The following is a 26,900-nucleotide window of genomic DNA, read 5'->3' as shown; positions in this document are numbered from 1 at the left end:
CTTTAACTTTGCACTCTCCTGAACAGGCCCCAGAAGCCAGCAGGTTTCAAGATAAGGAGGATGCTTTGGAGTGCATGCCATAAAGCTTTCTCTAGTCTAGGCCACGTGAATATGTATCTAATCACACAAATACAATAAATAAAAGAGGAGAGACGGTCCAGCTGATCTACAGTAACAGTGAGAGAAACAGTAAGCATACAGTGTTCTCTCATCTGAAGTGTGTCGTAGTCACAATGTACACCCTCAAACCAATTAAACACCTGCATCAATCAAAGTGTCTTTGTATTGCGGATTTTACACATACATTTGTCATAGGACTTTCCACAAGACACCCAGACTCAAACCACCAACTCCCCCAGAAACCCAGACTCAAACCACCAACTCCCCCAGAAACCCGGACTCAGACCACCAACTCCCCCAGAAACCCAGACTCAGACCACCAACTCCCCCAGAAACCCAGACCACCAACTCCCCCAGAAACCCAGATACCCAGATCACCAACTCCCCCAGAAACCCAGACTCAAACCACCAACTCCCCCAGAAACCCGGCCTCAGACCACCAACTCCCCCAGAAACCCAGACTCAAACCACCAACTCCCCCAGAAACCCAGACTCAGACCACCAACTCCCCCAGAAACCCAGACTCAAACCACCAACTCCCCCAGAAACCCGGCCTCAGACCACCAACTCCCCCAGAAACCCAGACTCAGACCACCAACTCCCCCAGAAACCCAGACCACCAACTCCCCCAGAAACCCAGACTCAAACCACCAACTCCCCCAGAAACCCAGACTCAGACCACCAACTCCCCCAGAAGCAGCAGGCCTGCGCTAGAGACCCATAAAACCAAGGCCATCAACATTTACAGCAAGCTGTTCAAAGGCAGAGTGAGGTTTCGTTCCACACCATAAACCCCTGCAATGAGTCGGCCACATGCTGCAGTCAATCGGTACCAACAATCTGCACTCAATTGAGATAGCTACTGGGCCATTCTGGGTAAGGTATCTGGGTCCATACTGCATGAGACCAAGGGCAACGATTGGGGCTATAGACTGGCTTCTGTGGGTAGTGTCGATTCTGTGATTCTTGCTCCTGCTGTCGATTGGTGGGCAGTAGCTGGTGGGCAGTAGCTGGCTTCTCTTACCTTAGATGGGGGAAGATATTATGGGCAGGGTGGAGAGTGGCATAGTGTGTGAAATATTTATCTACATCTCTGGAGGAAGCATAGGGAGGGGAGAGGGTTCTCTCTCACTGACTGCACTTTGCCGTCTGCGCTAGTTTTGTGTAAGAGACATTACTACAGAATGTGTGTTCACAAAGACATTACTGAGAAAAAGGAGAGATGGTGAGGGGAGTGAGATGGGGATAGAGAGAGAGATGTAGGGAGAAAAGGAGAGATGGGGAGGGGAGTGAGATGGGGATAGAGAGAGAGATGTAGGGAGAAAAGGAGAGACGGGGAGGGGAGTGAGATGGGGATAGAGAGAGAGATGTAGGGAGAAAAGGAGAGACGGGGAGGGGAGTGAGATGGGGATAGAGAGAGAGATGTAGGGAGAAAAGGAGAGATGGGGAGGGGAGTGAGATGGGGATAGAGAGAGAGATGTAGGGAGAAAAGGAGAGATGGGGATAGAGAGAGAGATGTAGGGAGAAAAGGAGAGATGGGGAGGGGAGTGAGATGGGGATAGAGAGAGAGATGTAGGGAGAAAAGGAGAGATGGGGATAGAGAGAGAGATGTAGGGAGAAAAGGAGAGACGGGGAGGGGAGTGAGATGGGGATAGAGAGAGAGATGTAGGGAGAAAAGGAGAGATGGGGAGGGGAGTGAGATGGGGATAGAGAGAGAGATGTAGGGAGAAAAGGAGAGATGGGGATAGAGAGAGAGATGTAGGGAGAAAAGGAGAGATGGTGAGGGGAGTGAGATGGGGATAGAGAGAGAGATGTAGGGAGAAAAGGAGAGATGGCGAGGGGAGTGAGATGGGGATAGAGAGAGAGATGTAGGGAGAAAAGGAGAGATGGCGAGGGGAGTGAGATGGGGATAGAGAGAGAGATGTAGGGAGAAAAGGAGAGATGGGGAGGGGAGTGAGATGGGGATAGAGAGAGAGATGTAGGGAGAAAAGGAGAGATGGTGAGGGGAGTGAGATGGGGATAGAGACAGAGATGTAGGGAGAAAAGGAGAGATGGTGAGGGGAGTGAGATGGGGATAGAGAGAGAGATGTAGGGAGAAAAGGAGAGATGGCGAGGGGAGTGAGATGGGGATAGAGAGAGAGATGTAGGGAGAAAAGGAGAGACGGGGAGGGGAGTGAGATGGGGATAGAGAGAGAGATGTAGGGAGAAAAGGAGAGACGGGGAGGGGAGTGAGATGGGGATAGAGAGAGAGATGTAGGGAGAAAAGGAGAGATGGGGAGGGGAGTGAGATGGGGATAGAGAGAGAGATGTAGGGAGAAAAGGAGAGACGGGGAGTGAGATGGGGATAGAGAGAGAGATGTAGGGAGAAAAGGAGAGATGGTGAGGGGAGTGAGATGGGGATAGAGAGAGAGATGTAGGGAGAAAAGGAGAGACGGGGAGGGGAGTGAGATGGGGATAGAGAGAGAGATGTAGGGAGAAAAGGAGAGACGGGGAGGGGAGTGAGATGGGGATAGAGAGAGAGATGTAGGGAGAAAAGGAGAGATGGTGAGGGGAGTGAGATGGGGATAGAGAGAGAGATGTAGGGAGAAAAGGAGAGATGGTGAGGGGAGTGAGATGGGGATAGAGAGAGAGATGTAGGGAGAAAAGGAGAGACGGGGAGGGGAGTGAGATGGGGATAGAGAGAGAGATGTAGGGAGAAAAGGAGAGACGGGGAGGGGAGTGAGATGTAGGGAGAAAAGGAGAGACGGTGAGGGGAGTGAGATGGGGATAGAGAGAGAGATGTAGGGAGAAAAGGAGAGAGATCTACAGTAGAACATCTGGAAGGGTGAAAGAGAAGGACAGGAAAAGACAAGAGACAGACATTCAGTATTTAGGCTATTGAAAGAGAGAGTCAGACAGATGGAGAGAGGGATATCTTCCCTCTGATAGGCGGTGCGACAGGGCCAACGTCCCAGATGGCGTGTGTACCTGGCGGCCATCGACGACTAAACTAGGCAGCTGAGGATATGTGTTTATGTAATGAGATCTCGCATTCATTCATTCACATTCATTCATTAAAACCTGGAAACAAGGTTCGCTGAATTACGGACCTCTTCCAACGAATAAACCTTCCCGAAAAACACCACCACACAACATCCTGTGTCCATTTCCAGCATATTCCCTGGAACATTTCCAGCATATTTACAAACCTGGCAACGCGCCACTAATTCACACAAAGGATACAGCGGTAGAGCTTTGTGTACTGGGGAGGTAGAGAGAGAGAACAGGAGAGAATTAGATGTGACAACATTGACAGTCAGGTTAGCCAAAGTGTTTGACGTAATAACAATGTGCTTCATTTGGTAAACTACTGACTGAACACAGTCCAAAACATGTTTTTACTGAGTCATCAACAGCACCTGCTATTTGCAGCTACACACAGTAGTATATTGTAATTAACAAACAATAAAATGCGGAGGAACACACACACGCCCGTGCACATGCACACACATAGGCACACAAGTACTGCATTCATATTACCTCACAATTAGTGAAATTAGAATTAAACACGCTCACAGCTTGTCTTAGTTCTTATTGTTTTTGTTCTATCTTGTTATTTTTAGTAAAACATTGTTATTGATTACTGCATTGTTGGGGTTAGAGCTGCAAGAAAGACATTTCACTGTACTGGTGCACCTGACATTACAACTTATCTGGACCCGGGTGTTGTGTGACCTGTTCAGACTGGACCTGCTCTGACTGTGATGAGTGTGCCAAGTCCTCGCAGGATGGTGCTGCCTGGCATACACCCACGTACAGACAGGCACAGACACACACACTGTACACAATCTGGCAGCCAGCCACTCTTTCAGAGGGTAGAGGGGATACACTGAGGTGGGCCAGAACAGAACAGGCCAGAAAACATAACAAATTCATCCCTCTCTCTCTGGCCAGATGTCATCCTTCTGCCCCCAGGAAATGACCCTGACCTGCCTGTCTGCCTCCAGGGCTTCAGAGTCCTGGCTAAGACAAGAACACGCTCTCAGGCTTTACATAATCAAACCAGCGCCTCGGATTGTGCCAAAGTAAGGCCTCCAACCTAGAGTTGGAACGTGGCCCCATGGTCGACACCGGGGTCCAGAAATCACAGCAATGGGACATCCATAGAGATACATCTACAGTTGAAGTCGGAAGTTTACATACGCTCAGGTTGGAGTCATTAAAACTAGTTTTTCAACCACTCCACAAATTTCTTGTTAACAAACAATAGTTTTGGCAAGTCGGTTAAGACATCTACTTTGTGCATGACACAAGTAATTTTCCCAACAGTTATTTACATTCAGATTATTTCACTTATAATTCACTGTATCACAATTCCAGTGGGTCAGAAGTTTACATACACTAAGTTGACTGTTCCTTTAAGTAGCTTGTAAAATTCCAGAAAATGATGTCATGGCTTTAGAAGCTTCTGATAGGCTAATTGACATCATTTGAGTCAATTGGAGGTGTACCTGTGGATGTATTTCAAGGCCTACCTTCAAACTCAGTGCCTCTTTGCTTAACATCATCGGTAAATCTAAAGAAATCAGCCAAAACCTCCACAAGTCTGGTTCATCCTTGGGAACAATTTCCAAACGCCTGAAGGTACCACGTTCATCTGTACGAACAATAGTACGCAAGTATAAACACCATGGGACCACGCAGCCGTCATACTGCTCAGGAAGGAGACGCGTTCTGTCTCCTAGAGATGAACGTACTTTGGTGCGAAAAGTGCAAATCAATCCCAGCACAACAGCAAAGGACCTTGTGAAGATGCTGGAGGAAACCGGTACAAAAGTATCTATATCCACAGTAAAACGAGTCCTATATTGACTTAACCTGAAAGGCCGCTCAGCAAGGAAGAAGCCACTGCTCAAAAACCGCCATAAGAAGCTAGACTACGGTTTGCAACTGCACATGGGGAAAAAGATCGTACTTTTTGGAGAAATGTCCACTGGTCTGATGAAACAAAAATAGAACTGTTTGGCCGTAATGACCATCGATATGTTTAGAGGAAAAAGGGGGAGGCTTCTAAGCCGAGGAACACCATCCCAACCGTGCGAGCAAGGATGCCTACAAACCTGACTCCGTTACACCAGCTCTGCCAGGAGGAATGGGCCAAAATTCACCCAACTTATTGTGGGAAGCTTGTGGAAGGCTACCCGAAACGTTTGACCCAAGTTAAACAATTTAAAGGCAATGCTACCAAATGCTAATTGAGTGTATGTAAACTTCTGACCCACTGGGAATGTGATGAAAGAAATAAAAGCTGAAATAAATCACTCTACAATTATTCTGACATTTCACATTCTTAAAATAAAGTGGTGATCCTAACTGACATAAAACAGGGAATTTGTACTAGGATTAAATGTCAGGAATTGTGAAAAACTGAGTTTAAATGTATTTGGTATGTAAACTTCTGACTTCAACTGTATGTGTTATACCCGCTTAAGGTCATGTAAGCTTGGGTGTAAGTCTGTTTCTCTGTTTCTGTATTGGTCAAGATGGCGTTGCCTTGCCAAACAATTGTGTGGTTTGAATACAGAGACAGCCATGCACTTAGTAACGCTCAACAGACCAATTCAGGAAGTAGAGGAACATGTAACTATAGAGAACTAATACTGACACAACCCTCATAAGGGCTTCAGCAGACTAGACCTGCTATGACAGATCTCTAAACCCAGTCAGATTAGTATTGCAAGAAGCTGTTCTGTACTCCTCAACAGTCACATTAGAGAGGAAAGACCACAGCAGACCAAGCTGCTTATATCTCCCGTGACACTGTAAGACAGCAAAAATAGTTTGGACTTATAGTTCCATTTACATTCTACTGATCCACACTTTAAATTCATGGCATTCGTTCTTACCTACAGGGACTTCAAAAGTGCATTTAATAAGAGGGAGAATCAACAGCATGAAGTTAAGTTAGTACTAAACTTGTATCGTAAGCATGGACTCACTACTAGTTATATGTAGCAGTAGGCTACTATAGCAGTGGCCGAATGAAGAGCAGATTTCCAGTATAGGAATACAGGTCATGATGCAACATGTTGGGTGAGAGGCAGTATTGCATTGGAGGTTGAAAGGATGCTGTGTGGTCAAAGTAAGTGGGTAGTGGATCTCTCAGCACACTTGGAAAATGGTTGTGGATCAAATCCAGCTTTGAAGTCATGAAAGTTAAATGAATAATTAATCCCCCCCAAAAATGACTAACAAACATTTGACATTAAAATGAAGTCCAAGAAAGACCCTGAAAATCACACTGCTCTAACCATGACACGTTATAAACAAATCACATCACACATATTACAAAACCAACAGGGAAACAGGTTTCAGCTGTGCCGCCAATCACTGACCCAGTGTCATAGGATACTTCAATCCTCTAATGGTTAAGGCTAAGATTGGGAGTTATTTAATCTGATCCTAGATCTGTGGATAGAGGCAACTTCTCTCCAGAGCAATGCCACTGCTCTGAATGTGTCACACTAAGTTTGAGTTGAGCAGCAGAAGCACTACTGGTGGCAGACAGGGAATGTTATGTTAAATGGTGCCAGAGAGATCATGCAAGTAAACCCTGCGTTCTTTTCCTCACAAATGTGTTAAAACACACACTCTCATTTGTTTTTTTGTCTACAAATGACACAAAGTGGAAACCCATTTAGACACCTCAACCTCTAACTCATAGTCGTATAGTAGACTAGCCTGTATGTATATCTAATATCATATTGATGACATCATTTCCCACACTTTTCCCTTGAGCAAGGAACATAGGTCCCTAAACTGCTCATTGGGACTGCCCTCGGCCTGCCCTCTGCTCCAGCCTCGCCAACCTAATGTGTGTGTGTGTGTGTGTGTGTGTGTGTGTGTGTGCATCGGGGGGGTTGGATAAAAAACACAGACACATGGGGAGACCATTCCTTCCTTCCTTCCAATGAGACAAACCAAATCTCTCCTCAGAGAACTTATGACAATGTACACTGCATTTTCATAGCATGTCTAACTCAATCTATTCAAATTGGAGATGATTGAGGGGGTTCCCCATTCCACCCTGTAATGTTTTAATTGATATTGACTGGCACTTTGTGTATTCAAATGTATTTATAAATACCTTTTTACTTCAGCAGATGTCACAAAGTGCTTATACAGCAACCCAGCCTAAAACCCCAAACAGCAAGCAATTCCTATCTAGAGGGGCAAAAGCAGGATCCGCATTATAAAAATCCTTCTACTAGCTTTAGGGGACTTTACTTGCTAACATAATGTGATGTATGAGTCATATTAAATCTATGGGCTTGAGATGTGTCTGGAGAGAAAGAAAATATACAAAAACTGTTAAACTCTCTTAAAGAGATTTACAGAAGCAAACATTCACTCACAGCCCCAACCTTATAATCAGATCACCGTAGCAACACAACGTGCCATATCTAGGCCATAACACTCTAAAAAAGCGGCCGACTGTCAATCTGAAAATAGGGCTTTAAAGCTTGTGTTGAATTTTGTGGCTTCTACTTTACCAGTCACGATTAGACAAATCTTGTTCTTGGGTACAAAACAGATTAAGAGACAGGTTGTTCTGGTTTGAGTGAGTGTGTGTTTGTGTGTGTGTGTGTGTGTGTTTGTGTGTGTGTGTGTTTGTGTGTGTGTGTGCGTGTGTATTTGTGTGCGTGTGTATTTGTGTGTGTGTGTGTGTGTGTGTGTGTGTGTGTGTGTGTGTGTGTGTGTGTGTGTGTGTGTGTGTGTGTGTGTGTGTGTGTGTGTGTGTGTGTGTGTGTGTGTGTGCGTGTGTAGGTATTATCTGGAAGAAGCAGCCTCAACTTCCGTCCGTCGTCTCACAGCCAAAACTGTGCTGCTAGCTGCGAGGATTAACATCCCAGAATCCACCTGGACAGGGGGAGAGAGATTCATCCACCACTAGCCAGATAAAAAGCCTTATCCCTGTATTCTCACACATATCCTTACTTTTCTTCTCTGTTTGGAAAGCCATCAAATCAAATTGTTATTCGTCACATGCGCCGGATACAACAGGTATTACCATGAAATGCTTACTTACAAGCCCCTACCAACAATGCAGTTAAGAAAAAGAGCAGCAGTAAAATAACAATAGCGAGGCTATATACAGGGGGTACCGGTACAGAGTCAATGTGGAGGCTATATACAGGGGGTACCGGTACAGAGTCAATGTGGAGGCTATATACAGGGGGTACCGGTACAGAGTCAATGTGGAGGCTATATACAGGGGGTACCGGTAAAGAGTCAATGTGGAGGCTATATACAGGGGGTACCGGTACAGAGTCAATGTGGAGGCTATATACAGGGGGTACCGGTACAGAGTCAATGTGGAGGCTATATACAGGGGGTACCGGCACAGAGTCAATGTGGAGGCTATATACAGGGGGTACCGGTACAGAGTCAATGTGGAGGCTATATACAGGGGGTACCGGTACAGAGTCAATGTGGAGGCTATATACAGGGGGTACCGGTACAGAGTCAATGTGGAGGCTATATACAGGGGGTACCGGTACAGAGTCAATGTGGAGGCTATATACAGGGGGTACCGGTACAGAGTCAATGTGGAGGCTATATACAGGGGGTACCGGTACAGAGTCAATGTGCGGGGGCACTGGTTAGTTAAGGTAATATGTACATGTAGGTAGAGTTATTAAAGTGACGTATGCGTAGATAATAACAGAGAGTAGCAGCAGCATAAAAGAGGGGGGACAATGCAAATAGTCTGGGTAGACATTTGATTAGATGTTCAGGAGTCTTATGTGTTGGGGGTTGAAGCTGTTTAGAAGCCTCTTGGACCTAGACCTAGAGAACAGTCTATGACTAGGGTTTTGTGGTGTCTTTTCACCCATATGAAAGCTGCAAGATAAGTGATCAATCACCAATTGATTGAGACCTGGACTGGCAGGTGTGTGCACTGGCCAATCAGTGGCATTGTGTCCATATATTTAGGGGGTAAAGGCTGGGGGCTAGGGGTCACTTTCCTCCACAGCCAGTTAGAACCCACTCCACTACAACCAGATTGGTGGAGGGGGCAGACATATCAGCTTGCCCCGCCCCCCTCTATAACCCTGATCTGTAGGTCCCCTTTGTGTGTTATTGCCTCTGACATCATGCTGGGTTAGCTATAACCAGGTGAGGCACGAGTGACTGGAGCTTCTGCTCTCTCTGGGCCCTTCCCATTTCAGTCTATACTCCCTACCAACCTTCCCTTGTCTCCTACCCCCTTTGAAGTGTACAGATCTGAATGGACTGTGTAGGATGTGATAGCAAGATCTACTTAACTATATTTAGGCTATAATATCCCTTTATTACATACACCTATCCGGTTCCTTCAGATCGGCACAGAGTGAATGGTTAGGTGGCTAAGGGAAGGGAGTAGGGAGTGGAATGGAAGTTGACCCATGCGATCGCGGTCTGGACCGGAGCCCGATCCCTCGCTCGACATGGGGGAGAAATAAAGGCGGAGGGCAGCAGCGTGGACAGCTGACAGGAACCAATGTTCGGCCAAGGTCAGGGGAGGGAGAAAGGGGACGCGCAGGGGCTCAGAGGTCTGACAGGAAGCAGTGGTCAGCAGGTGGGAGAGGGTTAATGTGGCGACTGTGCTCCGATGTGGCAGGAACCACTTTCCTGGCAGGGTCAGTGGAGGGGGGGGTGTAAGTCAGGTAACACAGCCACAGTGCCAGACAGGGAGTTCTACAACCCCGGGGCCATGTACACGTTAGCCCTTAAATAAATGACCTGTGTTTACACACACAAACTGACGCCATCATTGTTTTTCCCCACACATACAGTATATAGATGCACTCACTCACACTCCCTATGCATGATAAGTATGACAGACAGCTCCCCTGCTTGGCCAGAGGGCTCAATGGTGGAGGAACCAATCAATATTGCATAACCTACAGTTCACCGTCCCCCCAGCACCCTCTCACCCTCTCTGTGTGTGTGTGTGTGTGTGTGTGTGTGTGTGTGTGTGTGTGTGTGTGTGTGTGTGTGTGTGTGTGTGTATGTATGTCTGTCTGTGCCCACAAATATCCTCACGCACATTATTGAACAACCCCCCGGCTGAAAAATATAAAACACTTGAAAAATGCATGAGGGAAGATAATGAAAAGAAAGTGAAGAAAACAGAAAATAAAATAAAAGTATTGAGCAGACAGGAGACAATAGAGGAGACAGCAGGCAGCAGAGAGGAGACAGGAGACAGCAGACAGGAGACAGACAGGAGACAACAGAGAGGAGACAGGAGACAACAGAGAGGAGACAGGAGACAGCAGAGAGGAGACAGGAGACAGCAGAGAGGGACAGCAGGCAGCAGAGAGGAGACAGGAGACATCAGACAGTAGAGGAGACAGCAGGTAGCAGAGAGGAGGCAGCAGAGAGGAGACAGGAGACAGCAGTGAGGAGACAGGAGACAGCAGAGAGGAGACAGGAGACAGCAGAGAGGAGACAGGAGACAGCAGAGAGGAGACAGCAGGCAGCAGAGAGGAGACAGGAGACAGCAGAGAGGAGACAGGAGACAGCAGAGAGGAGACAGCAGGCAGCAGAGAGGAGACAGGAGACAGCAGAGAGGGGACAGCAGGCAGCAGAGAGGAGACAGGAGACATCAGACAGTAGAGGAGACAGCAGGTAGCAGAGAGGAGGCAGCAGAGAGGAGACAGGAGACAGCAGTGAGGAGACAGGAGACAGCAGAGAGGAGACAGCAGGCAGCAGAGAGGAGACAGGAGGCAGCAGAGAGGAGACAGGAGACAGCAGAGAGGAGACAGGAGACAGCAGGCAGCAGAGAGGAGACAGGAGAAAGGAGGCAACAGAGAGGAGACAGGAGACAGCAGAGAGGAGACAGCAGGCAGCAGAGAGGAGACAGGAGACATCAGGCAGCAGAGAGAACACAGCAGGTAGCAGAGAGGAGACAGGAGACAGCAGACAGGAGACAGCAGACAGCAGACAGCAGGCAGCAGAGAGAACACATCAGGTAGCAGAGAGGAGACAGGAGACAGCAGACAGGAGACAGCAGGCAGCACAGAGGAGACATGAGACAGAAGACTGAAATCTTCCAGCCCAGCCCTCCCAAAGGTTTCTGGGAAGACAACTAGGGAGGTCTAAAAATGTGCCTGATGCATTAGCCAAGACCTAGATCCATCATAATTAAAGTATTGCGCAGACAGAACCCAGGGAGTTCACATGTCTTGAATGAAATCTTCCAGCCCAGCCCTCCCAAAGGCTTCTGGGAAAACAAGTCTCCAGTTGGGGCCACTTTTACACTGGAACTAGGGAGGTCTAGAAATGTGCCTGACGCATTAGCCAAGACCTAGATCCATCATTGTGAACGCTAACTAAGCTAACTAGGCCAGTAAATTAGAAAAATAAATGACCTGTGTGTGAGATGGGACGTATAGGTCTGGATCGCATTCATTATAGCACATCGAAGCAAAACGTTTTGCAACGGACAATGAAAATGAGCGTTTCTATTGAAGTTCAGATAGTCCCTCCCTGTTTCAGTATGGCTTCTTGCTTTGGTGCCTAATGAGTAAGACCTTTGTCAAGTCTCTTAGCCCTTAAAGACCCGGCGTCAGTTTCCTTCTGTGAGCGAATGCAAAGCCTTTCAGCTGGTTTTAATTAACTCAACCAGAGACAATGATTAATTAAAATGAGTGCAAAGACTTTTTACTGAGGATACTGACAAAGACTGGAGAACTTCACACTGGTCCCAGGACGAAGGGATTTTAATACACACACACACACACACACACACACACACACACACACACACACACACACACCTCCACAAGGTGGTACAAACTCTCATGAGACTCTCTCTATTTTAACAATGTCCAAACAAACCAATTGAAAGTGGGCTTTGGATGTTCGATCCAGACTAAATATGTGTTCAGTGGTTATAGGTTTCAACCATCAGTATCCATCAACTTAGCACCGTGGTCCTGGAATTCTCTCCTGAACATTTTAAAATGTGATGATCTAGTTTCGTTGGTGGAGTTTAAACACTTGATCGATGTATATATCATAGAAGAGTGTAATTGTTTTTAGGCCAGCTGTTTTTAGACAAGATGTTTGTGTTTTTAATGTAAAATGTGTGTTGTATTGTATGTGTGTTTATAGTTTTGTTTAATATTGTGTTAGTGTATTGTTGTTTTGTCTGAAACGTTGTTCCCCCTGCTGCTATTGGACCAGGTCTCTCTTGGAAAAGAGATATTATCTCAATGAGAAAAAACCTGTATAAATAAAGTAAATAATAAAATAAATCAACCATCATAATCATTCCCAGATCCACAGCCTTTACCGGTTGGGCTTTGACACACAGAGGGATACAGAGAGAGAGGAAGCATGGTGAGACAGGCAGCGTGGGATAAGGAGACAGGCAGCGTGGGATAAGGAGACAGGCAGCGTGGGATAAGGAGACAGGCAGCGTGGTATAAGGCGACAGGCAGCGTGGTATAAGGCGACAGGCAGCGTGGTATAAGGAGACAGGCAGCGTGGTATAAGGAGACAGGCAGCGTGGGATAAGGAGACAGGCAGCGTGGGATAAGGAGACAGGCAGCGTGGGATAAGGAGACAGGCAGCGTGGTATAAGGAGGCAGGCAGCGTGGGATAAGGACACAGGCAGAGTGGGATAAGGAGACAGGCAGCGTGGGATAAGGAGACAGGCAGCGTGGGATAAGGAGCCAGGCAGCGTGGGATAAGGAGCCAGGCAGCGTGGGATAAGGAGCCAGGCAGCGTGGGATAAGGAGACAGGCAGCGTGGGATAAGGAGACAGGCAGCGTGGTATAAGGAGACAGGCAGCGTGGGATAAGGAGACAGGCAGCGTGGGATAAGGAGACAGGCAGCGTGGGATAAGGAGACAGGCAGCGTGGGATAAGGAGACAGGCAGCGTGGATAAGGAGACAGGCAGCGTGGGATAAGGAGACCAGGCAGCGTGGGTAGTAAGGACACAGGCAGCGTGGGATAAGGAGACAGGCAGCGTGGGATAAGGAGACAGGCAGCGTGGTATAAGGAGACAGGCAGCGTGGGATAAGGAGACAGGCAGCGTGGTATAAGGAGACAGGCAGCGTGGGATAAGGAGACAGGCAGCGTGGGATAAGGAGACAGGCAGCGTGGTATAAGGACACAGGCAGCGTGGGATAAGGAGACAGGCAGCGTGGTATAAGGAGACAGGCAGCGTGGGATAAGGAGACAGGCAGCGTGGGATAAGGAGACAGGCAGTGAGATAAGGAGACAGGCAGTGAGATAAGGAGACAGGCAGCGTGGTATAAGGAGACAGGCAGCGTGGGATAAGGAGACAGGCAGCGTGGGATAAGGAGACAGGCAGCGTGGTATGTTGGGCTTGTCGGCCCCATCAGCGGTCTGTCAGAAGGATGTGTCAGGAGCAGACGGAGCGTGACCAACGTTGTGTCAGCAGCTAGCTAACCCAGCACTCCCTCCCTGGAGGAGCTAACACTGACAGCCATGCAGCCTCTACAGTCAGCAGCATCTCCTCTCTGACACACACACACACACTATATGGCTAGTCTACACATCATCATCATCAAACTGCTTCAGATCTAACTTCTCTTATCCATTAAACACAAACATCAACAATTTCAAAGATTTTACCGAGTTACAGTTTATGTAATGAAATCAGTCAATTGAAATAAATAAATTAGACCCTAATCTATGGATTTCACATGACTTTCACATTGGTCACAGATACCTTAAAAAAAACAGTAGTGGCGTAGATCAGAAAGCCAGTCAGTATCTGGTGTGATCACCATTTGCCTCATGCAGCGTGACACATCTTCACACAGAGTTGATCAGGCTGTTAATTGCGGCCTGTGGAATGTTGTCCCACTCCTCTTAATAGCTGTGCAAAGTTGCTGGATATTGGCGGGAACTGGAACACGCCGTCATACACGTCGATCCAGAGCATCCTAAAAATGCATCATGGGTGACATGTCTGGTGAGTATGGAAGAACTGGGACATTTTCAGCTTCCAGTTATTGTGTACAGATCCTTGCGATGTGGGGCCGTGCATTATCATGCTGTAACAAGGTGATGACGGGTGATGAATGGCACGACAATGGGCCTCAGGATCTCGTCACGGTATCTCTGTGTATTCAAATTTCCATCGATAAAATGCAATTGTGTTCGTTGTCCGTAGCTTATGTCTGGTCAGACCATAACCCCACCACTACCATGGGGCACTCTGTTCACAATGTTGACATCAGCAAACCGCTCAGCCACACAACGCCATACACGCTGCTATCTGCCCGGTACAGTGGAAACCGGTATTCATCCGTGAAGAACCCACTTCTCCAGCGTGCCAGTGACCATCGAAGGTGAGCATTTGCCCACTGAAGTCAGTTACGACGCTGAACTGCAGTCAGGTCAAGACCCTGGTGAGGACGACGAGCACACTGATGAGCCTCTCTAAGACGTTTGACAGTTTGTGCAGAAATTATTTGATTGTGCAAAACCCACAGTTTCATCAGCTGTCTGGGTGGCTGATCTCAGATGATTCCGCAGATGAAGAAGCCAGATGTGGAGGTCCTGGGCTGGCGTGGTTACACGTGGTCTGAGGTTGTGAGGCCGGTTGGACGTACTGCCAAATTCTCTAAAACAACGTTGGAGGCAGCTTATGGTAGAGAAATGAACATCCAATTCTCTGGCAATAGCTCTGATGGACATTCCTGCAGTCAGCATGCCAATTGCAACCTCCCTCAACTTGAGACATCTGTGGCATTTTGTTGTGTGACAAAACTGCACATTGTAGAATGGCCTTATATGTAATGATTAGGCTGTTTAATCAGCTTCTTGATATGCCACAGCTGTCAGGTAGGTGGATCATCTCGGCAAAGGAGAAATGGTCACTAAAAAGGATGTAAACAAATTTGTTAAAGAAATAAGGTTTTTTGTGCGTATGGAAAATTTCAGGAATGTTTTATTTCAGCTCATGAAACATGGGACCAAGACTTTACATGTTGCGTTTTTTTGTTCAGTGTAGATCAAATACTACCCTATGCTCTGGACAGTGAACATCAAATTATTGAATGATAAATTAAGAGGAGTATGTAAGCCACCTGCTGTCATAGAATGTTTTATTCTCTAAGGTATTATACATTACAGACCACACACAAGCACTTTACCATAACAGTATTCATGTCCTGAGATCACCTCAAGACTTCACAGATTTGATTGACAGGGAGAGACCTCCTCTGATGATTTACTTGCACACTGAGTTCAAAGCACCAATAGGTAAGAGCACATGTTCTGACATCAAAAACAAGGCCCAGATTGAATACTTTGAAATCACAGCCTTCCCTTCAATAATCACAGATTTTAAATGACTCTAGATTGTCAGCCATGAAGTGGAAGCAATCGGTCAGCTATTCAATAGTGTCAGATCAGAGATGACGTCACGCAACGATGGAAGGAAGGAAGCAAGGAAGGAAGTATTGGAACAAGGCAAAGTATTGGAACAAGGCCATGTCCTTGATACAGACCACAAGAGAAAAATCATAGTGCCTTCCTACAACGCTCACTAGAGCGTGGCTCAGTAGTAATAAGAAAACTATATGTATGAAAGCAAGATATATACAATAAAAAAAGGACTTGTACAAAAAAAAACAGGCTCTATTGATACAATTAGTGTATAAAATGTCCTGAACAGTATTGAACTTGATAGTAAACATAGTCGACAGATGCTTTTCTGACAAATGCCTTAAGTCAAGGTTTAAATTTTTAAAAAAACAGTGGTGGGGAGGCTTCCCCATACTGCGGACTCCATCTTTAAGGCTTTAGTTAGTCCAAATACACAGGTTTAGACCGTTACATTTGTACATTTTAGTCAACAGACGCTCTTATCCAGAGCGACTTACAAGAGCAATTAGTGTTAAGTGCGTTGCTGAAGGGCATAGAGAGATTTTTCACCCAGTCGGCTCAGAGATTCGAACCAGCAACCTTTAGGTTACTGGCCCAACGCTCTTAATCGCTAGGCTCCCTGCCGCCCGAACTTCACAGGGAAAAATACATGTACTTTGTTTAAGACGACAGAACACAATCATGACCATTTGCAGAGTGCCACGACATCGACAAAGCCAAAGACTCATTGGGCACTTAGATATACAAAACCAATTCACTGTGTTTGACAACATCACTGTAGAATCACAACAGATAATGCTGGTGCATTTCATTATATTATAGATTTTCCTAGTTAAAAAGAGCATAGAAAAATCTCTCCATATTGTATGCAATTTACCCCGGTGCAGAAAGAATCAAAATCCCTTTTGTCTATGGTCCCCTGATACAATAAGAAAAGCATAATAGTACATGTTGTGATTGTTTTGACTGTTATGGCATGCTGAAGAAGGCAGAGCAGTAGAAATGATGGATTTTTTCCTTTAGCAGATCTCCTGTTCTTCACCTACTCTGATCTGAGAACGCAGGCTAAAGCAACATGGCAGATGACTAACGGACATTGGCTCTCACCTGTCTGGCTCTTTCAGATCAATGCAAGGAGAGGAGACGAGAACTATTTCCATTATTGAGTTACGCCCCCTTTAGACTAATGCGCTATAAGGAAACCACTTTAGACTAATGCGCTATAAGGAAACCACTTTAGACTAATGCGCTATAAGGAAACCACTTTAGACTAATGCGCTATAAGGAAACCACTTTAGACTAATGCGCTATAAGGAAACCACTTTAGACTAATGAGCTATGCCTCCCTCTCATTCCACCTTCTTCAGGATGTAGAGGATTCCGATATTGTCGATGGTGACGAAGGTGGAGAAGTCAGGTGACACGTGGATCCTTTTCAGATTGGTTCCTGTCGGGTAGAAGGTCTGGAGGGCCTCTCCTTTCTCCACGTTCCACCACTATGAGGGAGAGTGAGAGAGAGAGCAGGGGCAAGAGAGGGAGAGTGAGAGAGAGAGAGCAGGGGCAAGAGAGGGAGAGTGAGAGCAGGGGCAAGAGAGGGAGAGAGAGAGAGCAGGGGCAAGAGAGGGAGAGTGAGAGAGAGAGCAGGGGCAAGAGAGGGAGAGCGAGAGAGAGAGCAGGGGCAAGAGAGGGAGAGAGAGAGAGAGAGCAGGGGCAAGAGAGGGAGAGAGAGAGAGAGAGCAGGGGCAAGAGAGGGAGAGTGAGAGAGAGAGCAGGGGCAAGAGAGGGAGAGTGAGAGAGAGAGAGCAGGGGCAAGAGAGGGAGAGTGAGAGAGAGAGCAGGGGCAAGAGAGGGAGAGCGAGAGAGAGAGCAGGGGCAAGAGAGGGAGAGTGAGAGAGAGCAGGGGCAAGAGAGGGAGAGTGAGAGAGAGAGCAGGGGCAAGAGAGGGAGAGAGAGAGAGAGAGCAGGGGCAAGAGAGGGAGAGTGAGAGAGAGAGCAGGGGCAAGAGAGGGAGAGCGAGAGAGAGAGCAGGGGCAAGAGAGGGAGAGAGAGAGAGAGAGCAGGGGCAAGAGAGGGAGAGAGAGAGCAGGGGCAAGAGAGGGAGAGAGAGAGAGAGAGCAGGGGCAAGAGAGGGAGAGAGAGAGCAGGGGCAAGAGAGGGAGAGAGAGAGAGAGAGAGCAGGGGCAAGAGAGGGAGAGTGAGATAATGAGAGGGTGAGAGAGACAGACAGAGTTAGTTATCAGTTTAAGTGCGTCTCTAAGCTCCTACCACTGATGTACAGTACCCTGTAAGAGCCCTTCTGATAAATAGATCAGTGATGCAGTTTGGTCTTGTCAGCCACACACACACACGGTTTTGCTAACCGATTCTGTTCAATGAGACCTGCTAAGCTGTAATTTTTTCATTGAAGTTCCACCTCTCAGGAATCCACTATCAAAGACACCAAGTCAATCATATCAAGTGTGCGCGCGGGAGGTGTCTCAAACGAAGACATGCCAATCTTCCACATTTCCCAGAATAATATTCACTTCAAGCTCTTTTATCAAGCCAATGAAAACAGACAGTATCATCACACCACTTATCTCCCTGCAGAACATATTTCCACTTTCTCAATTCCATTAGTGGAAGGGAGAAACCTAGCAGCTTCTAACACCCAGCTGTTATTGTGGGTCTGAGGAAAAACCAGGACAAGTCTGTCTCCGAGAGAGTGTGTGCAGCATCAACTGTTGCAGTATTAGCAGTAGTATTCTTGTACCATCGTACTCAAGTACACACATTCTCACACGCACGCACGCACGCACAAACATACCACAGACACAGAAATATTAATGAATCATGCAAATTCCTCAAACACACAAAAGGGGTCTCATTTTCCATTCCCCTGCAAGTACAGCTTGCAAATGAGACTCCTTTGTGTGTTTGAGGTGTTTGTATCATTCATTAATATTTGTGTGTGTGGTGAGTCTGACTGTCTGCCACTCTTGTACCCCCCTATCTCTAGTCTATGAGTGTGAGGCCCATGCTGTGTAATGGCTCGGTCTGTACACAACAATCCTCTGCAGGGGTTTAGGCCATGGTCTGTGGAATACCAACACCACTGTGTGTGCAGCGTATGGAGCGGGCTGCAGTGAAGTGGGGTGACTGAGCTCCGTAGGGCCTCAAGCTGACTATTCTAGATCTATGAAGACTGAGGAATGGAGGGTCTCATTAAAACAAATAGGAGGAAAAACAGGATGTCTGTTTTGACTTAATGAGGTATGCTTCTGTGGAGAAGAGAGGGAGAGATGGAGGAAAGGAGAGAAGGATAGATGGAGAAGGTCCGGTAGGTGATTCCCTTTCAGATCCCTGTGTGTCACACACACACACACAGCTGTTACATAACCATGCAACACAACAAGACAAAGGTCTTCAATATTTAACACCACTAAGATCTCTCTCTCTCTTTGTCTCTAAATGTATCTCTTTCTCTCCATCTCTCATTTTATTCTCTCCCCTCTCCTTTTTCACACACCCTCCATTTCCATATAAATATTTGGAGAGAGGAGAGATACAGTGAGGCGAGTTAATAATAAATAAACCCTGTACTGTAGCTGTAAGACTGCTGATTCTAATCCCAGACTGGGCAACACAGATATGGAGCCATGGATATAGATAGTTACTGCTTTCAGCAATGCTCTTAACCATAGATAACTCTAGGTAGTGCTGCACTTGGAGTGGTGTGTCTGTGTGTGTGTCTGTGTGCGTGCGTGCGTGCGTCTGTGTGCGTGTGTCTGTGGCCTGCCTGTTGACAACAGAGAAGAAGGTTTCTGTAGTAACGGATGGATATAAAAATAAAGTACTATTCTTCCTATTTGACAGCTTCGCGTGATGGAGGAGGTGGTACCCCATACTGAGAGGGAAGTGTGATTAAGTCTCAGAGGAAAGAAAAACAGCTCCCCCCACTCACACTCATGTGCGCACAAAACTCCTAGTCTCTCAAACTCAATCTCTCTTGTAAATATCCTTTGATCGAAAGACAACCAGCAAGGGATGAGTATAAAGACAGACCACCAGCAAGGGATGAGAATAAAGACAGACCACCAGCAAGGGATGAGAATAAAGACAGACCACCAGCAAGGGATGAGTATAAAGACAGACCACCAGCAAGGGATGAGAATAAAGACAGACCACCAGCAAGGGATGAGAATAAAGACAGACCACCAGCAAGGGATGAGAATAAAGACAGACCACCAGCAAGGGATGAGAATAAAGACAGACCACCAGCAAGGGATGAGAATAAAGACAGACCACCAGCAAGGGATGAGAATAAAGACAGACCACCAGCAAGGGATCAGAATAAAGACAGACAACCAGCAAGGGATTAGAAGAGACCGAATAAAGAGAACGAGAATGACAGAGGAGAGGACTTCACTCCACATCCTCCAAACTCTAACCCCAGAGAGAGAGAAAAGAGAGCATGTGGTTCCTGCTAAAGGGGTCAGCATGCTTCAGTTCAGCTGATGCCTAGCCGAACACGGCTAGCTGAACACGGCTAGCTGAACCAAACGAGTGTGCTCGCATACTGCCTTGAAAGACCTATGCTTGAAAAAGGAGGAAAAAGCAGAAATAGTACTGTTTGTCCATTTTGACATGCCGTAGCCAGGATATACTTCCTCAAAATAGTCTGAATTATTCCAAGAAATCTGTCATTCATTTTGTCGAAGAGATCTTAGTCGTGCAATTTTACATCTAAAATGTTTGGTGCAGCATCAATTTTACATCTAACTAAGATGTTTGGTGCAGCATCAATTTTACATCTAACTAAGATGTTTGGTGCAGCATCAATTTTACATGTAACTAAGATGTTTGGTGCAGCATCAATTTTACATCTAAAATGTTTGGTGCAGCATCAATTTTACATCTAACTAAGATGTTTGGTGCAGCATCAATTTTACATCTAACTAAGATGTTTGGTGCAGCATCAATTTTACATGTAACTAAGATGTTTGGTGCAGCATCAATTTTACATGTAACTAAAATGTTTGGTGCAGCATCAATTTTACATGTAACTAAGATGTTTGGTGCAGCATCAATTTTACATGTAACTAAGATGTTTGGTGCAGCATCAATTTGACATGTAACTAAAATGTTTGGTGCAGCATCAATTTTACATGTAACTAAGATGTTTGGTGCAGCATCAATTTGACATGTAACTAAAATGTTTGGTGCAGCATCAATTTGACATGTAACTAAAATGTTTGGTGCAGCATCAATTTTACATCTAACTAAGATGTTTGGTGCAGCATCAATTTTACATGTAACTAAGATGTTTGGTGCAGCATCAATTTGACATGTAACTAAAATGTTTGGTGCAGCATCAATTTTACATCTAACTAAGATGTTTGGTGCAGCATCAATTTTACATCTAACTAAAATGTTTGGTGCAGCATCAATTTTACATGTAACTAAAATGTTTGGTGCAGCATCAATTTTACATGTAACTAAGATGTTTGGTGCAGCATCAATTTTACATGTAACTAAAATGTTTGGTGCAGCATCAATTTTACATGTAACTAAAATGTTTGGTGCAGCATCAATTTTACATGTAACTAAGATGTTTGGTGCAGCATCAATTTTACATCTAACTAAGATGTTTGGTGCAGCATCAATTTTACATCTAACTAAGATGTTTGGTGCAGCATCAATTTTACATGTAACTAAGATGTTTGGTGCAGCATCAATTTTACATGTAACTAAAATGTTTGGTGCAGCATCAATTTTACATGTAACTAAAATGTTTGGTGCAGCATCAATTTTACATGTAACTAAGATGTTTGGTGCAGCATCAATTTTACATGTAACTAAAATGTTTGGTGCAGCATCAATTTGACATGTAACTAAGATGTTTGGTGCAGTATTTTTCAATGAAACAATGTGCTGGGGACAGTGTGTACATGTGGGGTACATGATGCGGGGAGAGACCAGGGCAAGGGAGGGAACGAACATGACAGTGACAAAGTCACTGTAAAATAGGTACACACAGACACACACTACAAGAGGGGCCTTATTTGACAAAGGTCTAATGACCACCAAGAGAATACTGCAGTACAAGTCATGATGGAATGTGTGTGTCCTCTGTAGAACAGATGGTGCTGCTGATATGAACACTATTACTGTGCTGCCATTGATTTATGATGGTGTTAGCGAAGCAGAAAGATGCAATGTCCTGGTGTGTGTGTGTGCGCATACGTGTACTGTAAGCTCTGTTTTTCTTCATGTGCGTGTGTTTGTAACTTGTATGTGTGTGTGTGTGTGTGTGTTTGTGCCATCTTGAGTTCTCATGAGTTAGAAAACTTTCCAATCCAGCAGCACAGCTTGCTGCCCCCTCCTGCCAAGTCTTCTAATATGAACACTGATGATGATGATGATATCTGGATATCCTAATATAGAATAACAACCAGTCTAACACACACACACGCACTGACTAAATGTGTTAGTATACTGTGTACTACTCTGTACTGTGTGTGTCTAGTGAGTATTAGCTTATGCTAGAGTGCATACAGTACACTAGAATGAGCCTGTGTGTGTCAGTATGTTAATATGCAGGCTTGTATACTGAGAGTATGTTTGTGTGTCTATGCTAATATGCAGGCTTGTATACTGAGCGTATGTTTGTGTGTGTCAGTATGTTAATATGCAGGCTTGTATACTGAGCGTATGTTTGTGTGTGTCAGTATGTTAATATGCAGGCGTGTATACTGAGAGTATGTTTGTGTGTGTCAGTATGTTAATATGCAGGCTTGTATACTGAGAGTATGTTTGTGTGTGTCAGTATGTTAATATGCAGGCTTGTATACTGAGAGTATGTTTGTGTGTGTCAGTATGTTAATATGCAGGCTTGTATACTGAGAGTATGTGTGTGTGTGTCAGTATGTTAATATGCAGGCTTGTATACTGAGAGTATGTTTGTGTGTGTCAGTATGTTAATATACAGGATTGTATACTGAGAGTATGTTTGTGTGTCTGTATGTTAATATGCAGGATTGTATACTGAGAGTATGTTTGTGTGTCTGTATGTTAATATGCAGGCTTGTATACTGAGAGTATGTTTGTGTGTCTGTATGTTAATATGCAGGCCTGTATACTGAGAGTATGTTTGTGTGTCAGTATGTTAATATGCAGGCTTGTATACTGAGAGTATGTTTGTGTGTCTGTATGTTAATATGCAGGCTTGTATACTGAGAGTATGTTTGTGTCTATGTTAATATGCAGGCCTGTATACTGAGAGTATGTTTGTGTGTCAGTATGTTAATATGCAGGCTTGTATACTGAGAGTATGTTTGTGTGTGTCAGTATGTTAATATGCAGGCTTGTATACTGAGCGTATGTTTGTGTGTCAGTATGTTAATATGCAGGCTTGTATACTGAGAGTATGTTTGTGTGTGTCTATGTTAATATGCAGGCTTGTATACTGAGAGTATGTTTGTGTGTCAGTATGTTAATATGCAGTCTTGTATACTGAGAGTATGTTTGTGTGTGTCTATGTTAATATGCAGGCTTGTATACTGAGAGTATGTTTGTGTGTCTGTATGTTAATATGCAGTCTTGTATACTGAGAGTATGTTTGTGTGTCTGTATGTTAATATGCAGGCTTGTATACTGAGAGTATGTTTGTGTCTATGTTAATATGCAGGCCTGTATACTGAGAGTATGTTTGTGTGTCAGTATGTTAATATGCAGTCTTGTATACTGAGAGTATGTTTGTGTGTGTCTATGTTAATATGCAGGCTTGTATACTGAGAGTATGTTTGTGTGTCTGTATGTTAATATGCAGGCTTGTATACTGAGAGTATGTTTGTGTGTCAGTATGTTAATATGCAGTCTTGTATACTGAGAGTATGTTTGTGTGTGTCAGTATGTTAATATGCAGGCTTGTATACTGAGAGTATGTTTGTGTGTCTGTATGTTAATATGCAGTCTTGTATACTGAGCGTATGTTTGTGTGTCAGTATGTTAATATGCAGGCTTGTATACTGAGAGTATGTTTGTGTGTCAGTATGTTAATATGCAGGCTTGTATACTGAGAGTATGTTTGTGTGTGTCAGTATGTTAATATGCAGGCCTGTATACTGAGAGTATGTTTGTGTGTCAGTATGTTAATATGCAGTCTTGTATACTGAGAGTATGTTTGTGTGTCAGTATGTTAATATGCAGGCTTGTATACTGAGAGTATGTTTGTGTGTCAGTATGTTAATATGCAGTCTTGTATACTGAGAGTATGTTTGTGTCTATGTTAATATGCAGGCGTGTATACTGAGAGTATGTGTGTGTGTCAGTATGTTAATATGCAGGCCTGTATACTGAGAGTATGTGTGTGTGTGTCAGTATGTTAATATGCAGGCTTGTATACTGAGCGTATGTTTGTGTGTCAGTATGTTAATATGCAGGCTTGTATACTGAGAGTATGTTTGTGTGTCAGTATGTTAATATGCAGGCTTGTATACTGAGAGTATGTTTGTGTGTCTGTATGTTAATATGCAGGCTTGTATACTGAGAGTATGTTTGTGTGTCAGTATGTTAATATGCAGTCTTGTATACTGAGAGTATGTTTGTGTGTCTGTATGTTAATATGCAGGCTTGTATACTGAGAGTATGTTTGTGTGTCTATGTTAATATGCAGGCTTGTATACTGAGAGTATGTTTGTGTGTCAGTATGTTAATATGCAGGCTTGTATACTGAGAGTATGTGTGTGTGTCTGTATGTTAATATGCAGGCGTGTATACTGAGAGTATGTTTGTGTGTCAGTATGTTAATATGCAGGCTTGTATACTGAGAGTATGTTTGTGTGTCTATGTTAATATGCAGGCTTGTATACTGAGAGTATGTTTGTGTGTCAGTATGTTAATATGCAGGCTTGTATACTGAGAGTATGTTTGTGTGTCAGTATGTTAATATGCAGGCTTGTATACTGAGAGTATGTTTGTGTGTCAGTATGTTAATATGCAGGCCTGTATACTGAGAGTATGTTTGTGTGTCAGTATGTTAATATGCAGGCCTGTATACTGAGAGTATGTGTGTGTGTCAGTATGTTAATATGCAGGCCTGTATACTGAGAGTATGTGTGTGTGTCAGTATGTTAATATGCAGTCTTGTATACTGAGAGTATGTTTGTGTGTCAGTATGTTAATATGCAGGCCTGTATACTGAGAGTATGTGTGTGTGTCAGTATGTTAATATGCAGGCCTGTATACTGAGAGTATGTTTGTGTGTCAGTATGTTAATATGCAGGCCTGTATACTGAGAGTATGTGTGTGTGTCAGTATGTTAATATGCAGTCTTGTATACTGAGAGTATGTTTGTGTGTCAGTATGTTAATATGCAGGCTTGTATACTGAGAGTATGTTTGTGTGTCTGTATGTTAATATGCAGGCTTGTATACTGAGAGTATGTTTGTGTGTCTGTATGTTAATATGCAGGCTTGTATACTGAGAGTATGTTTGTGTTTCTATGTTAATATGCAGGCTTGTATACTGAGAGTATGTTTGTGTGTCAGTATGTTAATATGCAGGCTTGTATACTGAGAGTATGTTTGTGTGTCTGTATGTTAATATGCAGGCTTGTATACTGAGAGTATGTTTGTGTTTCTATGTTAATATGCAGGCTTGTATACTGAGAGTATGTTTGTGTGTCAGTATGTTAATATGCAGGCTTGTATACTGAGCGTATGTTTGTGTGTCTGTATGTTAATATGCAGGCTTGTATACTGAGAGTATGTTTGTGTGTCAGTATGTTAATATGCAGTCTTGTATACTGAGAGTATGTTTGTGTGTCTGTATGTTAATATGCAGTCTTGTATACTGAGAGTATGTGTGTGTGTCAGTATGTTAATATGCAGGCTTGTATACTGAGAGTATGTTTGTGTGTCAGTATGTTAATATGCAGGCTTGTATACTGAGAGTATGTTTGTGTGTCTATGTTAATATGCAGGCTTGTATACTGAGAGTATGTTTGTGTGTCAGTATGTTAATATGCAGGCTTGTATACTGAGCGTATATTTGTGTGTCAGTATGTTAATATGCAGGCTTGTATACTGAGCGTATATTTGTGTGTGTCAGTATGTTAATATGCAGGCTTGTATACTGAGCGTATATTTGTGTGTGTCAGTATGTTAATATGCAGGCTTGTATACTGAGAGTATGTGTGTGTGTCAGTATGTGTAGAAATAACCCAGTCCACTGGAATAAACTGGCTGTGACAGGTGCTTGCAGCTTTTGCAGAGCTGAGCAGGTCTGTCTATTGAAGCTGCCCAGGGAAAAACTCAAGACTTACATGATAGAAACACAGCCTGCCAGGCCCAGTCACAACACAGAGTGGGTATGTGTGTGTGAGAGAGAGAGAGTTGGATGGGAGGAGAGAGAGAGAAATAGGGAAAGAGGGAGAGAGATGGAGAGGCAGGTGTTTATATGTGTGTGAGCAATCTCTCTTAAGCGAGCACACTCAGACAAAGTGCCCAGGGATAATGCGTACAGATCCCTTGCTCTTTTTCAACTCCTACAGGCTCTGGGACAAGGTAGCCACAGGAAAGGAGATGGAGGGAGAGAGATGATCAAATAAAAGGTGAGAGAACTGAGTGAACTAGGTGAATACCAGTACACTGTAGGCCTATATTACAACTGTACACTGATGTACAAAATATACCACCTCCCTCAATGTTGTCCTCCGAAAAGCCTCAATTCATCAAGGCATGGACTCTACAAGGTGTCTAAAGCGTTCCACAGGGATGCTGACCCATGTTGACTTCAATGCTTTCCACAGTTGTGTCAAGTTGGCTGGATGTCCTTTGGGTGGTGGACCATTCTTGACACACACGGGAAACTGTTGAGCGTGAAAAACCCAGTAGAGTTGCAGTTCTTGACTCAAACTGGTGCGTCTGGCACCTACTACCATAACCCGTTTAAAGGCACTTAAATATTCACCCTCTGAATGGCACACACACAATCCATGTCTCAATTGTCTCAACGATTAAAAATCCTTCTTTAACCTGCCTCCTCCCTTTCATCTACACTGATTGAAGTGGATTTAACATCAATAAGCTTTTACCTGGAATCACCTGGTCTGTCTGTCATGGAAAGAGCATGTTCTTAATGTTTTGTACACTCAGTGTATGTATGTCAATGCCAGTGTGTGTGTGTGTGTGTGTGTGTGTGTGTGTGTGTGTGTGTGTGTGTGTGTGTGTGTGTGTCAGCACCCAGGACAAAGCAGAGAGAGAGGGAAACGCTGTCTGACACAACGGCTGCATTATTCAACAAATATTGAAATATTGATGCACAGTTAATCCTTTAACTCCTCCATCTCTCTCTCCCCTCCTCCAGCTCTCTCTCCCCTCCTCCAGCTCTCTCCCCCC

At 44.7% G+C, this 26,900-nt stretch overlaps 1 protein-coding gene across 4 annotated transcripts in view; it reads right to left on the bottom strand.

The window, feature by feature from the left end:
- Nucleotides 1–15,061: 15,061 nt before the first annotated feature.
- Nucleotides 15,062–26,900, bottom strand: part of LOC139533842 (apoptotic protease-activating factor 1-like) — a 69,721-nt gene continuing 57,882 nt past the window's right edge. For all 4 annotated transcript variants that reach the window (XM_071332287.1, XM_071332282.1, XM_071332284.1 and 1 more), the window contains one exon: nt 15,062–17,015. In XM_071332287.1, the coding sequence (XP_071188388.1) occupies nt 16,869–17,015 (147 nt within the window). In that variant the 3' untranslated portion in view covers nt 15,062–16,868. The remainder of the gene's footprint in view (nt 17,016–26,900) is intronic.

This window comes from Salvelinus alpinus, chromosome 11 (genome assembly GCF_045679555.1).
Source record: "Salvelinus alpinus chromosome 11, SLU_Salpinus.1, whole genome shotgun sequence".
NCBI lineage: Eukaryota > Metazoa > Chordata > Actinopteri > Salmoniformes > Salmonidae > Salvelinus > Salvelinus alpinus.
Note: the sequence above shows the minus strand (reverse complement) of the source record. Positions and strands in the feature narration are given on the sequence as shown.